Source organism: Rhinopithecus bieti, unplaced genomic scaffold (genome assembly GCF_001698545.2).
Source record: "Rhinopithecus bieti isolate Rb0 unplaced genomic scaffold, ASM169854v2 scaffold_10223, whole genome shotgun sequence".
NCBI lineage: Eukaryota > Metazoa > Chordata > Mammalia > Primates > Cercopithecidae > Rhinopithecus > Rhinopithecus bieti.
Window position 1 is genome coordinate 20450 of NW_016806659.1, and position 15399 is coordinate 35848.

Sequence of the window (15399 nt, forward strand, 5' to 3'; positions counted from 1 at the left end):
CTGCAGGGAGGCACTGGTTTCTGGGCTGTGGCTCATGGGGCTCACATGAGTGATACAAAAAGCTGCCCTGGGGATCCGTGACCAAATCCCACCCAGTAGGCTGGACTCTCTCTGAAGGGGCAAGTGGTTTCCATTGTACTCCTTGGAGACCAAGGCATTGTGTAGGCCAAACGAAGTTGTGGGGTGGAGATGGGATGATGGGGGAGAGACAGTGAGGCTCCCCCTAAGCACCCCTCCCACTTCAACTCGTGCAGCTCTACATTTTTTTCTTTTCTGTAGTAGCCTTCACTGTCCACATCATTTGAATAAAGCGTTCCAACTGGAAACAAATTTGAAAACTACTGGACTCAGCATATAAGGCAATCTCAGATACATGGAAAAGAGATGGAACCTTAAACACAGGCAATGGTCAGTAGGTTCCAGGCAGTTGGTGGGAGTCCAAACCTGAGTACATTTTCTGAGATGTTACAGCCTCAGATGTAGGTGGGAAGGAGGCTAAACCAATGCAGAGACTGCTCAACTCCAACAGGACCACCAGGTTCTAGCAAGTTCCTCTGGCATGCCACCCTTGGGATTTTCCAGGTACATATACACCCAACTCAGACAAGGCATGGTGGCTCATGCCTGTAATCCCAGCACTTTGGGAGGCCGAGGTGGGTGGATCACCTGAGGTCAGGATTTCAAAGCCAACCCGACCAAAATGGTGAAAACCTGTCTCTACTAAAAATACAAAAAAAAAAAAAAAAAAATGAAAATAAAAATAAATAGTTATATGGGCATGGTGGCAAGTGCCTGTAATCAGGAGGCTGAGGCAGGAGAATTGCTTGAACCTGAGAGGCAGAGGTTGTAGTGAGCTGAGATCACACCACTGCATTCCAGCCTGGGCAACAAGAGTGAGACGTCATTTAAAAAAAAACACACACACGCACACACACACATAAACAAAAACATATACACCCAACTCAAGGATAACACACTCTAGCTGAGACAGTGTCTAAGAACAAGTCTCTCTGGACTTAATGAAAATAAGTACTACCGAGAGTTGCACTGTTTCAGACAAATTATTTTTTAGATATTAAGAATTTCTAAGTCTCACCAAATTATTCAATTATTTCCTCCTTCCCTCTCTCCCTCCCTCTCTTCTTTCCTTCCTTCCTTTCTTCCTTCCTTCCTTCCTTCCTTTTTCCTTCCTTCCTTCTCTCCTTTCTTTCTCCCTTTCTTCCGTTGTTTCTTTCTTTCTTTTCCCTTCTTTCTAAATTTACTGGGTACTTACCATGGGCCAGGCACTGGGAACCCAAGAACGAATGAGATATGTCCTGGCTCCCAAGGAGTTTATTGATTTGTGTGAGTTAGGCAAGTAACTCACAGTACTTGTTAGACAACATAACACAGTACATGTTAGAATAAAGATGGTAGGGTCTATTGGATCAGTTATGGGCAGCTTACAGAGGCCAGGGAGGGCTTCTTAGGAGAGGGAAACATGATGAATTCTGAAGGATGAGAGAATCGACCTCATGAGAAGGGCATCCTGGCCAAGGGTGATCACCATGGGCTGTTGTGGCCCTTGGGAAACTCATACTCTTTGGAACCAGCTGGATTTAGTTTTTAAATCGGACCTCCTCATTTACTGAGAACAGGAAAAGTTATGTACTTCCCAGCAGCTCTGTTTTTTCCCTAGTAAAATGAAGAAAATTAAAGAGAAAAAGCATTCTAGATCAAAGTGGAGTGTTGAGTAGGTGCTCAATCATGATGGAATACCTGTGCTAAGCCAAGGAGTGTAACGATGTCTAGTAAGTGAAAGGGGATCTTATCAAGGTGTGATAAACCATCGGCTTTTTAAAGAGGATTCTTTATCATGTGTATAAGTACTTTTAAAATATAGATTTTCAATTTTTTAGAAAAACAACATTTATAATATCTGTTGTTTATTTCTAAAAATAATGATGCTGACCAGGCATGGTGGCTCACGTCTGTAATCTCAGCACTTTGGGAGACTGAGAGGGGCAGATCATCTGAGGTCAAGAGTTTAAGACCAGCCTCACCAAGATGATAAAACCTCATCTCTACTAAGAAAACAAAACAAAAAAAAAACCCAAAAACAACAACAACAAAAAAGATAGCTGGGTGTAGTGGTGCAAGCCTGTAATCCCAGCTACTTGAGAAGCTGAGGCAGGAGAATCACTTGAACCCAGGAGACAGAGGTTGCAGTGAGCCGAGATTGCGCCACTGCACTCCAGCCAGGGTGACAGAGCAAGACTCCATCTCAAAAATAAATAAATATAAAAATGATGATGATTTTGCCTGAATACGAGGGAGAAGAAGAAGGAGAAGGAGAAGGAGAAGGAGAAGGAGAAGCAGCAGCTAGATCTAACTGAGTGCTCCAACATTGATAGTACCTTTAAAACTTTTATAGCGTACTTGCTAGTGACTAAAGTTTATTTCTTTACACATATCTTTATTCCGGAAGCAACTAAGGCTCAAATTAGTTTTACTTTTATTTATTTTATTTTATTATTATTAGTTTTTGAGACAGAGTCTTGCTCTTTCACCCAGGCTGTAGTGCAGTGGCACAATCTCCACTTACTGCAACCTCTACCTCCCAGGTTCAAGCGATTCTCCTGCCTCAGTCTCCCAAGTAGCTGGGATTACAGGAATGTGCCACCATGCCCAACTAATTTTTGTATTTTCTGTAGAGATGGGGTTTCACCATGGTGGCCAGGCTGGTCTCGAACTCCTGACCTCAGGTGATCTGCCCACCTCGGCCTCCCGAAGTGCTGGGATTACAGGCGTGAGCCACTGCACCCAGTCCAGTTTTATCTTTAAGTTTTATTTTAAGCTAAGGCTCAAATCTGTTTTATTGTTAATTTCCACGTTGCGAACATCTTATCTCTGTTTATATGCACAAAACATGATGTGTGTCCTTTATAGTGTAGCAATGTTAATATATAAACAACAAGAAAATGATACCAAATGGAAAATAAATGCATTACAGTGTGTCAGAGAAATTGCATCACATTCGTGGCCAGAACATTCAATTCATTCTTTGCTTTATTAGACTTAAGGACAGCATCTTCCCTCTGTCCATTCACTGTCTGTGGAATTATAAACTTGCAATGTCTATCATTGCTGTCAACCTAATGAAAGGGGATGGGGACAGAAAACTCCAGGGAGGAAATGGAAGCTCACAGATGAAGCAGGCAGAGGGGGTAGAGGAAGGCCTGAGGACAGCAGGAATAACTCTGGGCCCAGGATTCTCCAGAGACAAGCAGACATGGCAATGCCAGGCAAGAAGCTGATGATCTGAACCACTGGAGTGCACAACTGGAGAGGTGGAGATGTCTCATAGCTCCCTAACCAAGCCACTGAAGAAGATGCTCAGGAAGGTGATGAATGAGCCCCCAGCTCTGACCCCCATCCCTTCCGGGAGTTAGCCTTTCATGGTGTCAAACTCACTTTGAAAAGTCACGGAGTGAGTTCCCCAAGAGTCACGTGAAAATGAGTTAGTAGGAGGTTTCAGAACATCACATTAGCGGGTGGAGGGATACTTTAAGAGGCATTGATTGCATCAAAACTCCTAAGAAGGTGAGAGAAGTACTTGTATGACTTTGGAAGAGCTAGTTGAGGTATTTTGTTTGTTTTTTGTTTGTTTGTTTTAGCGCAAACTTGGATATGGGGGAAGCTTCAGAATACTTATAGTAGATAGGATCGCTGCTAAGATTACTAGTTCCTAAGAGGAATGGTGTCAAGAGGGATGCCAGTAAACATGTATAAAATGAGAGTGTTATCAAAAATGGAAATATGTAAAGAATGTGTGTGTGTGAATATGAATTACCAGAACAGTGAGATGTTAAGAGAGTTCGACAGCCGTAAGGAATGTGGGGTTGATCATTATGCCTGGCACATAATTATTGCACACTGGTTTGTTCTATGAGGTTGAATTAAATGTTAAGACACACAGATTCTTAGAATTAGAAAAGTGTGGAAGAGCGCGATGCCCAGCAGCCCACTAGTGCATGAGATGACCCTTTCCCTGCCACAGGCAGGAGGGGTAACTTGCCCATGATCTCCACAGTGACCCGCCCCCGACACCTCCTGTCTGCACAAAATATGTTGCTGTTAGGAGCAGCCATTACTTTCTAAGTAGTAAAATAACAAAAATAATAATATCCGGAAATCTGCAGTGGTCAGAACCACAAAGAGAGAATGAACCAGGAAAACCAGGATCAGGTATAGAGAGCTTCTCCTTCTGGCCAACTGTGTTAGGCGATGGCCTCATAGCCCCAGACTACATTTTTCTATTCTTCCTTATGTTATTTTACAAGCATTTATATCACATGCATGTATTCTGAAATTCTATGAGTAGCAACTTATATTTGAAACAGCCCCTGCCCTCTGCCCACAAAAGTATTCAAATACTTGGGTGAGGACGGGGGATCAGTCAGGGACATGGTGGTTACTCACAACCCTCCTGCCTTACTGGGATTGGCAGCCTGGGAAAGATGGGAAGGCTGAGGACGTTCAGGGAGGTGTTTTGTTTTGTTTTTTTCTTTTTTTGCAGAGGCGGGGAGATATGAGAAACTTTGAGGGGATGAGAAAGAGTTACTTCAGCTGTTCTCAGTTCAAATTTTAGCAGACATTCCTTTCTCCCCAGTGGCCATCAGCTTATGACATTGCTCCTCAGTTCCAATTATTTTCTGTTCCCATATATGTCCAAGGGAAGAGCTCCTGCCATGTTGTGTGTGGGACTCCAATGATTCCCAACCAGATGACACCTACAGACAGAAAAGGACAGCAAGCAGCATGGAGTTTGGCTACTTGGCTCAACTCTCACAGCCAGTGACGCTGGGGAAAGGATCAAATGAGAAAAAGTGCACAGTATCTGAGATAAAGTAGCCTCTCAACAACTTATTGCCCCTATGGCGATTTTTAAATATAGAGTGTCTTTCAAACATTTTTTTGAAGTTTATTTTTCATTGACATATAATACTTGTATATATTTATATGGTACATAGCAATGTTTATATATATATATATAGTGATCAGATGAGGGTAGTTAGCACATCCATCATCTCACACATTTATCGTTTGTTTTGGGATCATTTAATATTCTCCTTCTAGCTATCTGAAACATTATACAATATACTTTTGTTAACTCTAGTCATCCTACAGTGCCATAGAACACTAGAACTTATTCCTCCCATCTAGCTGTAATTTTGTGTCCCTTAACAAATCTCTCCCAAGTGGCCATTTTGCTTTGTGAGCTAATATTCTCATTCTTTCTCTCTCTCTCTCTCTCTCTCTCTCTCTCTCTCTCTCTCTCTCACATACACACACACACACATGCACACACACACAAATGACACACTTCATTTTTAGTATGTCTCCTGAGAGTCTCATATAGCTAAATTCTGCTTCTTTTTGTAAGAAATGCTGATTGAGACCCAGTAAATTGATTTCCTAACCAACAAGGAATAGCTAACAGCTGTTTGAAAAACACAATCCTAATAAAATTTGAATGTTCTAATGGGCTGTAAAGGGTTAAGAGGGTTAAAGGACCCTAAAGAGTTAAAGTGAGGCAGGGTGCCCTAACCTGGCCACACTCCCATCGTGAGCATTATACATCAATGGGTGATAACAGGACTGAGTTCGCTTTCCAGTCCTTAGATATAAAAGGGAGACAGCAATTAGTAAGAAAGAGAGTTATAGGAAGTGGTAGGAATTGAAGAGAAAGTAGAAAAGATCTTAACTCTACCTTATTAAAGTTTCATGATCCAATTACAAAATAGATGTTTTATTTTCTAAACTGTCATTTTGGTTTGCGATAACACCACACACTTTCTCTTTCTCTCTCTCTCTGTCTCTCTCTCTCGTTAATTTTGCAGCTCTCCTCAGAATTTTCTGTAGGAACCCTGATAAAATATATACATAATATATTTTAAAATTGAATAATGGAAGAATTAAGACCTGGGGCCCTAATAATCAATTAAAAGACAATCTGATCATGTCTTTGCATTTTATAGGTGCTGCTTTAAATTCTAATTTCTAATATTTTTTCTTTCAAGGAAGTTTACAGGTTCGCTATCACCTAAACAAGGAAGAAACCCATGTATTCACCATTGATGCAGATAACTTTGCTAACAGAAGGATGCACCACTTGAAGATTAACCGAGAGGGAAGAGAGCTTACCATTCAGGTACCTTCCTTACTTTCTCCTGTATCAGCCAATGTGCCTTGGCTACTCTATCAAACTTTTCTAAGCTTCTACCCCATACCAGTGTAGTGCCTAGTGCTGGAAACATAGTTACAAATCACACTTGCCCCCAGACTTGGAAGAACTAGGATAGTGGTTCTCAAGATGTGCTTCCCATGTCCCACAAGTATCAGCATCACTTGGGACCCTGTTGGAAATGCAGATTCTTGGGCCAAGTGTGGTGTCTCACGCCTGTAATCCCAGCACTTTGGGAGGCTGAGGCAGGTGGATCACAAGGTCAGGAGTTCGAGACCAGCCTGGCCAAGATGGCAAAACCCCGTCTCTACTAAAAATACAAAAATTAGCCAGGTGTGGTGGCATGCACCTGTAATCCCAGCTACTGGGGAGGCTGAGGTAGGAGAATCGCTTGAACCCGGGAGGTGGAGGTTGCAGTGAGCAGAGATCCCGCCACTGCACTCCAGCCTGGGAGAGAGAGTGACTCCATCTCAAAAAACAAACAAACAAACAAACAAGCAAACAAACAGAAATGCAGATTCTTGGGTTCCACACCAGATCTACTAAATTGGAGGCTATAGAAGCGAGGAAAGCATCAGGTGATACTAATGTCTGCTCAGGTTTGCCAACCCCTGGGCTGCATTAAAGTGAGGAAGATGCATGGGCAAAGAGGAAATCATCACAGGCTGTGGGAAGGGTTGTGGAGGAAGAATGCACAGGTGATACTGAAGAGGGTGCTGATCCCACCTGGGCATCAGTACTTACTCCCTGGAGCAAGTTAGGAGTAAGCTGAGTCTTGAAGATGAGTAGAAGTTGGCCACATGGAGGAGAGAGCTCAGGAAGAGGGTCCGTGTGAGCGCAGGCTAAAGCTGTCTGAAAGCGTGTTGTGTGGGAGGCACCCCATGAGATCTCAGTGAGCTCCATATAAAGGGCCAGCAGCAGATAATGGCAGAGCTCCACAGAGAATAGACAGAGTCCAGATCATCCCCTTTAGAATCATAACCCTCAGCAAGCCCTTGCATCTGCCCAGCAATCACTCCATGTTTTCCAATCTGTCTGTTCTCCTGTTCTCCCAGTTGACCATTTTACACTCTCTCCTCTTTACTTATACTGCTAACAATTGCCAGTTTGTCTTAACTCTCAGCAGATGACTTTGCTTTCTTATTTCTTGTAAAAATGTAACATTCAGAAGAGAATATCTGCACATTCTCAAGAGCACCTTACATACCTACCACATTTGTGTTTGCACTCTCTCTCCCTCCGGAATAGTTCGTGGTTCTAGCTAAGGCCTGACCTGACTACCTGTGGGCCAGATCTGATATCCTACTGAAGAAAATCACTCCAGCATTCTCCTTCCTCCCTCTGTTTCATCATTTGTTCCAGCTCTACTGAATGACTCCCCAAAGCATAAAAGAAATAATTATTACATGCATTAAGAACTATTATACAATGACAACAGCTAAACAAGCAAACAAGCCAGCATATCTCTGGATAAAGAGAAGAAACCTTTCTCTTATCTGACTTCTTTTAGTGTTCCATTCTCTTTGTCATTTTCTTGCCCATATTTTTGGAAATGTTGTTTATATGTTTGTTCTTCAAATTTTCCCTACCTCTTTCTTATACCCGTACTGAAAAGGTTTTGTCTCTGTGCTTCAGCAGAATTGTACTTCTCAAGGCATCAATGTGCTTGCCTTACAAAATCTGGTGGTCATGTCTCAGTGTTATCTTTCCTTCTCCTCTCACTGGCAACTGACATAGGGATTCCTTCCTGTTCTTGCAATTGACCTGAGTCTTTATTGCTTGCAGGATACAACTCTTGCCTGTTGATCATTTTGCCTGTGTTAGTTGCTCCCTCTTGTCTCTTTTCTTGGTTTCCCATCATCTCTCAAAACCCTACCCATCAGAACACCCAAGGACTCCAACTTCTGCTTTTGATCCACACTCACTCCATACTCATCTCATTCGATCTCACATCTTTAAATTTCATGTACATGCCAATTAATCAATTCTGAGTGTGTATCCAACACTAATTCTGTCCCTGGATTCCAGACCTTATACCAACTACCTACTGGGCATATCTATAGGAATGTCTGTTAGGCATCGGAATATTTAAGTAAATAGTTAAAATTGACTTATTAGAACGCTCCCCTGAAACAATGACCTCATCCCCCAGAAGCATATCCCAGTTAGTGGCAGCTTCATTTTTCAAGTACACAATCTCAAAATTGTGGTGTTCTCCTTTCATCTCTCTTTCTCTTACATGCAGCATCTCGTGGATCAACAGCAGCTACCTTTCCGCAAGCCACCCTTGTCCTTTGCTTGGATTATCACTGTTTACAGTTGCCTTTTGATTGACATCTCCTGCTCCTCTTTAGGTTCCCCAGCTGTCTATCCTCAACACAGCAGTCAGAGTGATCCTGGTGAAGGAATAGTCAGATTCTGGCATTCTTCTGTCCAAACCCTGTCAATGGTTTCCTTTCTCTTACAGAGAAAAAGTCAAAGGTCTTCCAGTGGCTTATAAGGATCTCCATGATCTGACACCGCTGATCCCTTTCTGGTTGCTTCACTAACCTCATCTAATTATGAACCCTCTGTAATGCTAGCTGTGCCACTCTGGCCTCCTTGCCATTTGCAGAGCCCTTGGACTCACTGCTTTGCCTAGAATGCTATTCTTTATATATATACATGTCCACTTCTTGTACTTCCTTCTGGACTCAAATGATTCAAGAGGTCATCCTCATTGAGGCCATGTCTGATCAGCTTATTTAATAGAACAATCTTTTTCCTTGACTTCAACCCTACACTCCCCCTTATCCTTGCCTGCATTATTTTTTTCTCTCAGCACTTAAGTTCCAATACCATGTATTTACTTAGCAAATTTTCTGTCCTAGCTCTCTCCTCTAGAATGTAAGTTGCCTGAGAACAGAGGAGGGTCATTCTGAGCAGCTGTGCCAAAGGAAAGTCATGGCAGGGAAGATAGGAGGACTATGTATGATTCCCCGGTGGGTTGCACCCAAGCTGTGCAAAGTCAGGCACATGGCCAATGGGATCTTAGTCTCCTCTTCTTACAGGTGAACTGAAAAATAATGAGGATCCTTTCCAGGAATAGCACCATATGCACAGTCAGAGTAGAGCCTGGAAGAAACCAGTAGGATATGGCTAGCCTGAAAAAGTGAGAATGAATGGGGAGGACTCCTAGGAATGGGGAGGGGACCAAACAGATGGAGCTGGAATTAGCAATGGGTGAAGTAAGGAGGGATCTCTAAAGGATAGTCATAGAAATGAAGTCCTATTAAAGTCCTGGTGGTGGCTTTAGCTCACCCCTGCAAGATGGGATTATCAACCGTCCATGTTGGTTGCAACTAACTGTTCAGCTACCCTCTCCTCCCCAGGGCCACATGTTTTGTCGAACTGCAATCCTTGCCCAGGAAAAGCTCTCTGCCCACACCTAAATGAGAGCAGGTTAGAATTATGGAACAATGGAGGCAGTGGTGGCCCTAAGGACAAACTGAGAGAAAGGGGGAGAAATGGAAAATGAGTTCCTGCCTCCTATTAATGTTAATCTTGCACAGCAAGTTCCTGAGCAGGTTTCATTTGTTTGCTTGTTTGCAGCAAATAATTTGGTGAGAAAATCTCCATGGGGAGATAAATACCTGTAAAACGCTGTATACAGTTTCCCAGGGAGAAGACTTGTGTGAAAACCCTTATTTCACAAAGAAGAAAGAAAGGGGTATTTTATGTGCATTGTGGGAGAATTAGCGAGACCTGTCTAATCTCTCTGGAGAGGAAATCTCAGAGGGGGATCTACTCTCTGTGTGCATTGTTTCAAGCTATTTCCAGATGGGATCGTTTCAGGCTTCTTACCTGCAGACCTCTGCTGATGTGCCTTTGTTTCCTGTTTTCCTGCAGATGGACCATCAACTTCGACTCAGTTATAACTTCTCTCCAGAAGTAGAGTTCAGGGTTATAAGGTCACTCACCCTGGGCAAAGTCACAGGTATGTTGTTCTAGTTCATACCTTTCCAGTGGGGTTTATTAAAATAAATGAATACGTAATTTTCATTTGGGTTTTCTAAGGATTCAAGTCTGCAGCCTTTTGCTCCCATAATATCTGAGATCTGAAACCAAGATTTCTTGTTCAGAAAATGCCAAGATGTATCTGTGGCAGAAATAGGCACTGCGTTTCTATCTATTTTATAAAAATTTGCAAGAGGTAAAATACTAAAGTAATTTAGCAGAATACTTAAATGTGTACTTAATTTTAAAATATATTTTTAAGTTTTACTTAATTTTAACTTAAATGTATGAGTGCATAAATTAAGGATTTGAACAACTCAATCGTTCATCAAAAATTTTAAAGGCATTGTAATTTCCTACTATAATAGTGAATCTTCTCTTTCTCTACTGGAAGTTCTGTCAATTTTCACTTTATATATGATGAGAGTATTCATTACATGCATGTAAGATGGGAATTTTTTATCTACCTGATGAAGTGAACATTACATCACACTTAAGTGATCTTTTAAACTTTAGTAATGTCTTTTTATGCTTAAATTTATTTTACCCATTATTAATATTCCTATTATAGTCTCACTTAAGTTAGTATTTGCCTGGCCTCTTTTCTCATTCTTTTTCTTTCAATTTTTCCTTTTCTTTCAGCTTTGTAGGTGATCTTGTGAAGCACATACTGCTAGATTTTATTTTTATACCCAATCTGTCCATCCATTTTTTTTTTTATAATGGCAAATGTAGGTCCTTTTACATTATGGAGCTACTTGTACAATTGGACTTGTTTCTGCTACCCTATTTCCTATATATCCAACTTTTCCTGTGATTCTATCATATTCTTTCTGACTCTCTCTCTCTCTCTATCACAGTACAGTGCAGAAAACATTAATAACTCAAGGCATTGTAAGCAGAAATACATTTAAAACAGTAAGTTAGTTGCTTACAAAATTGTATACTTACAGTGTGAGTTCTTTGTGGGGTCTTTTGGAATGACTTCCCCGTGCCCCATACTGTATGCAAATTCACAAGTAGAAGGAGGAGGTCTCTGAAAAATGGTTGTGAAGAAGGCAGCACGCGCCCCTGCTTTTGCTTGCTGGTAGATAGAACTGAAAAGGCAGAAAAATGATTCCTGCTACAGCCCTCAAGCTTTTATAATTTCCAGATGTAAAGGGTTTATAATTTCCAGATATAATGTTGATCCAGAAACCTAGCTGCAGTAGGGTCAAAAAAATGTCCATTTTAGCTCCCCAAGTAGCAGTTGGAAGAACCAATCAACACTGATCCCAGATTGAGTTTCATTTATTTCTGATTCCATTCCCCTCCTAATAATAATCATTTTATATTTTAGACACTGCTTATTTTGATATATTAATATAAACACTAGTTTATATATTCCTCATTTCTTCCTTTATCTCAGACTTTTCTATTTTCTGCCAGACTTTATTTTCTTCTTTTGAACTAAATTCTTTTGAATTCTTTTCTGTTTAAGGTTTCCTTCATTTTATATATATATATATATNAAAAGGCAGAAAAATGATTCCTGCTACAGCCCTCAAGCTTTTATAATTTCCAGATGTAAAGGGTTTATAATTTCCAGATATAATGTTGATCCAGAAACCTAGCTGCAGTAGGGTCAAAAAAATGTCCATTTTAGCTCCCCAAGTAGCAGTTGGAAGAACCAATCAACACTGATCCCAGATTGAGTTTCATTTATTTCTGATTCCATTCCCCTCCTAATAATAATCATTTTTATATTTTTAGACACTGCTTATTTTTGATATATTAATATAAACACTAGTTTATATATTCCTCATTTCTTCCTTTATCTCAGACTTTTCTATTTTCTGCCAGACTTTATTTTCTTCTTTTGAACTAAATTCTTTTGAATTCTTTTCTGTTTAAGGTTTCCTTCATTTTATATATATATATATATATTTTTTTTCCTGAACAAAAGGTTTGTATTTTACCTTTAATCTTGGAAGATAATTTTGCCAGATCTTCAATTCAATATTGAAGAATATTTTCTCTCAGATGTAGAGAAATTGGTCAGAGGTGTTTTGGAGCCAGTGTACCTATAAGATGGAAGTGTTATGGAGCCCATATACCTGTAAAAGTCAGGTATACACGTCTCTCCCCAACTCTGCATCCTTCAATGGTGGCAGGATGCCAGCTTGAAATCAGCTGTAGTAGGAGGGTTTACACTGTGGATATCAGAAATGCTAAAAGCCGGGACTTTCCCCACCTCTTCCTACTGAAGAGCCAGTTTCAAAGACTCACTGGCACATCAGTGTCCTCTTATTTCCTGGCTCCCCCGGTTGCTACCAAGAAGTCAGCTGTCCATCTGTCCTACTTTTGTAGGGACTCTGACCACCTCCGTGCCTACCACCTGCAAGTTGATTTAAAGTCATCCCTTTTTCTTTGATGTTTTGCCGTTTTGTCATCAGGTGTCTGCTTGTAGATTTCTTTTTAAAGTATCTTACTTGATATTTTAATGTTTCCTGTTCATTATGTCATATGTATCTATGCATCCACTTCGTATTTATTATTCGTACGTATCTGTTCATCAGTTCTTAAAAATTCTCAAAATATCAAATCTTACTTCCTCCTATTCTATCTACTCAATTCTTTTATATCTAAATTATATGAACTTAGACTGGCTAATTGTATCATCATATCTCTTACATTCTTCTTATAGTTTTCATTCTTTGATATAACATCTTGCATTCTGGGCACGGCTTTATCATCACATTCACTAGTCCTCTCCTTATTTATGCCTAATCCCATTCAATAAATCATTTCTTATTGATTTTATCTTTCATTTCTAAAAATAATATTTTGGTCTTTTTGAAACATGACTATTAAAAAAGATAATTTGTTGTCTCCATTCTTTTGTTCATTTCCATCTTTTTATGTATTTAGGCATTTCATTAATAGTTATTGAACGTTTTGTCTCTGATAATTTCAACATCTGAAGTCTGTGAGGGTCCCAGTCTGTTAATAGCTGTTTTCTAGATTTTTTCCTGTGGTGGCTTGTTTCCTTATGCTGTGTGTGTGTGTGTGTGTGTGTGTGTGCGCGCGCGCGCGCGTGTGCGTGTGCGCATGTGTGTTTGTTCATATTGATTGCTATTAATTTGTGACTACTCTAAGGATCAAAAATCAAGATACTTTCCTCAAAATAAGATTTTTTTTTAACTTCTGCCAGGTGCCAGGAGGTACTACCAACTTAGGACATATTAATTTCTCACCTTTTTTTTCCTGAACAGTGAAGAAATATAAATTTGAGCTCCATATCTGAGTGAGATCAGTCTTCTGGTTGAAGTCTTAGCAGAAATGTCGTTACTATTAATAACATTAACCAAATTAAAACACCCTAGGAAAGAGGGAAAATTTGGGCTTACTGACCACAAAACCCAGACCTTTTTCATGGCCCGCTGCTCTGTGTAATGGAAGTTCCAATAATATCCTCTTGTTAAAAATGAAAAAAAAAAAAACCTCATTAAATCTTACCACTGTGTATAGCATTCATATGACCCTTCACTCTTTTAGCTAAGCCAACAATAAGACTGGTGAACTGAAACTTTAAAGCAAGGTACTACAGACAACTTGTTATTTTATTTCTGGTGCTTCATAATTATCAGGTAGAAAACAACTGTTAAGATTGAGGAGGAATACTGCATTAGTCCATTTTGGCATTGCCATAAATACTTGAGACTGGGTAATTTATAAAGAAAAAATGTTTAATTGACTTATGGTTCTACAAGCCATATAAGAAGCATGATGCTGGCATCTGCTCAGCTTCTGGGAAACCTCAAGAATTTTAAAGTCATGGCAGAAGACAAAGGAGTAGCAGCCATGTCACATGGTCAGAGCAGGAAGAAGAGAGAGGAGGAAGGTGCCACACAATTTTAAACAATTATATCTCACCAACTCACTCACCATCACAAGGACATCAACAAGAGGATGGTAGTAAACTATTCATGAGAAATCTTCCCTCATGAGCCCATCACCACCCACCATGTCCTACTTCCAACATTAAGGATTACAATTCAACATGAGATTTGAGTGAGGACACGGATACAAACCATATCAAATGCCCAATAAAATGTCTTCATTGTTCTAAGGATGGGAGACATCTGCCTACTGGACTGCCTTCCCATTTGAACTGCTGTTGAACAGATGGAAGGATTTGGACCAACACTTAACCTCAACACTCTGGTCTATGAAAGTTGCCTAGCAGAAGGTAAAGGGAGACAATATGAACATCCAGGCTTATTATTTAGAAAGGACACTAATCCTGGGGGAACTCTGGAACAAGGAAACCAAACCCCATGCATCAGAAATAGAGTAGAGTAGGGATGGAGAAAACAGGAAGGGATGGTATTAAGATGGCTACATGGAATTAATGATGAATGCAACTGAACTTCACAATTTTAGAAAAGATTGCTTTGGAGGACATTTCCAACTGTAAATCAAACACTCGAAAGCATTTTTCATGGTAGATAGGAAAAAAAAAATATGTAGTAAATCTAATGTCTCAGTTTTCATCAGTATCACCAATAGCATTTCATTGCAAAGCAAAAGCAAGTTTGTTCATTTTCTTTTTGTCTGAGAAAGGGCCAATTCCTTATTAAAGAGCACAGTGGTTTAGTACATACTCTATACCAGCCATGGTGCTACAGATACTGTTATAAATAAAGCAGTTTTTTGTTTGTTTGTTTGTTTGTTTCCTGAAGGTCCCCATGATGTAGATACTGGCCCATAAAAAATAGCCGATATAATTGTCTACATTAAAACTTCACTGTTGGTTCCCTAACAATGTTGATGCTCATATCTGTCAAGTTATGGGATATTGCAAAGTTTATTCCTTGATTTACTGACATTTCTTAACTTTCTTTTTTTGTTTTTTGTTTTTTGTTTTTTAAAAATCAGTATTTTATTTCATCCAGATGTAGTTACTTAAAAGATTTGGTTACATTTCAGTACACTTCGTTTTGTCTGATACAAAATTTAAATAATATGCTAAAATTAAAATTTAGTATCCTATAACTTTTTTTTATTATTATTATACTTTAAGTTCTAGGGTACATGTGCATAACGTGCAGGTTTGTTACATATGTATACTTGTGCCATGTTGGTGTGCTGCACCCATCAACTCGTCAGCACCCATCAATTCATCATTTATATCA

At 39.9% G+C, this 15399-nt stretch overlaps 1 protein-coding gene across 1 annotated transcript in view; it reads left to right on the forward strand.

The window, feature by feature from the left end:
* The first annotated feature begins 1783 nt into the window (after positions 1–1783).
* Positions 1784–15399, forward strand: part of CNTNAP5 (contactin associated protein family member 5) — a 61239-nt gene continuing 47623 nt past the window's right edge. The window contains exons 1-3 of the mRNA XM_017877369.1: positions 1784–1790; positions 6063–6193; positions 10115–10202. Coding sequence (XP_017732858.1) covers positions 1784–1790; positions 6063–6193; positions 10115–10202 — 226 coding nt within the window. The remainder of the gene's footprint in view (positions 1791–6062; positions 6194–10114; positions 10203–15399) is intronic.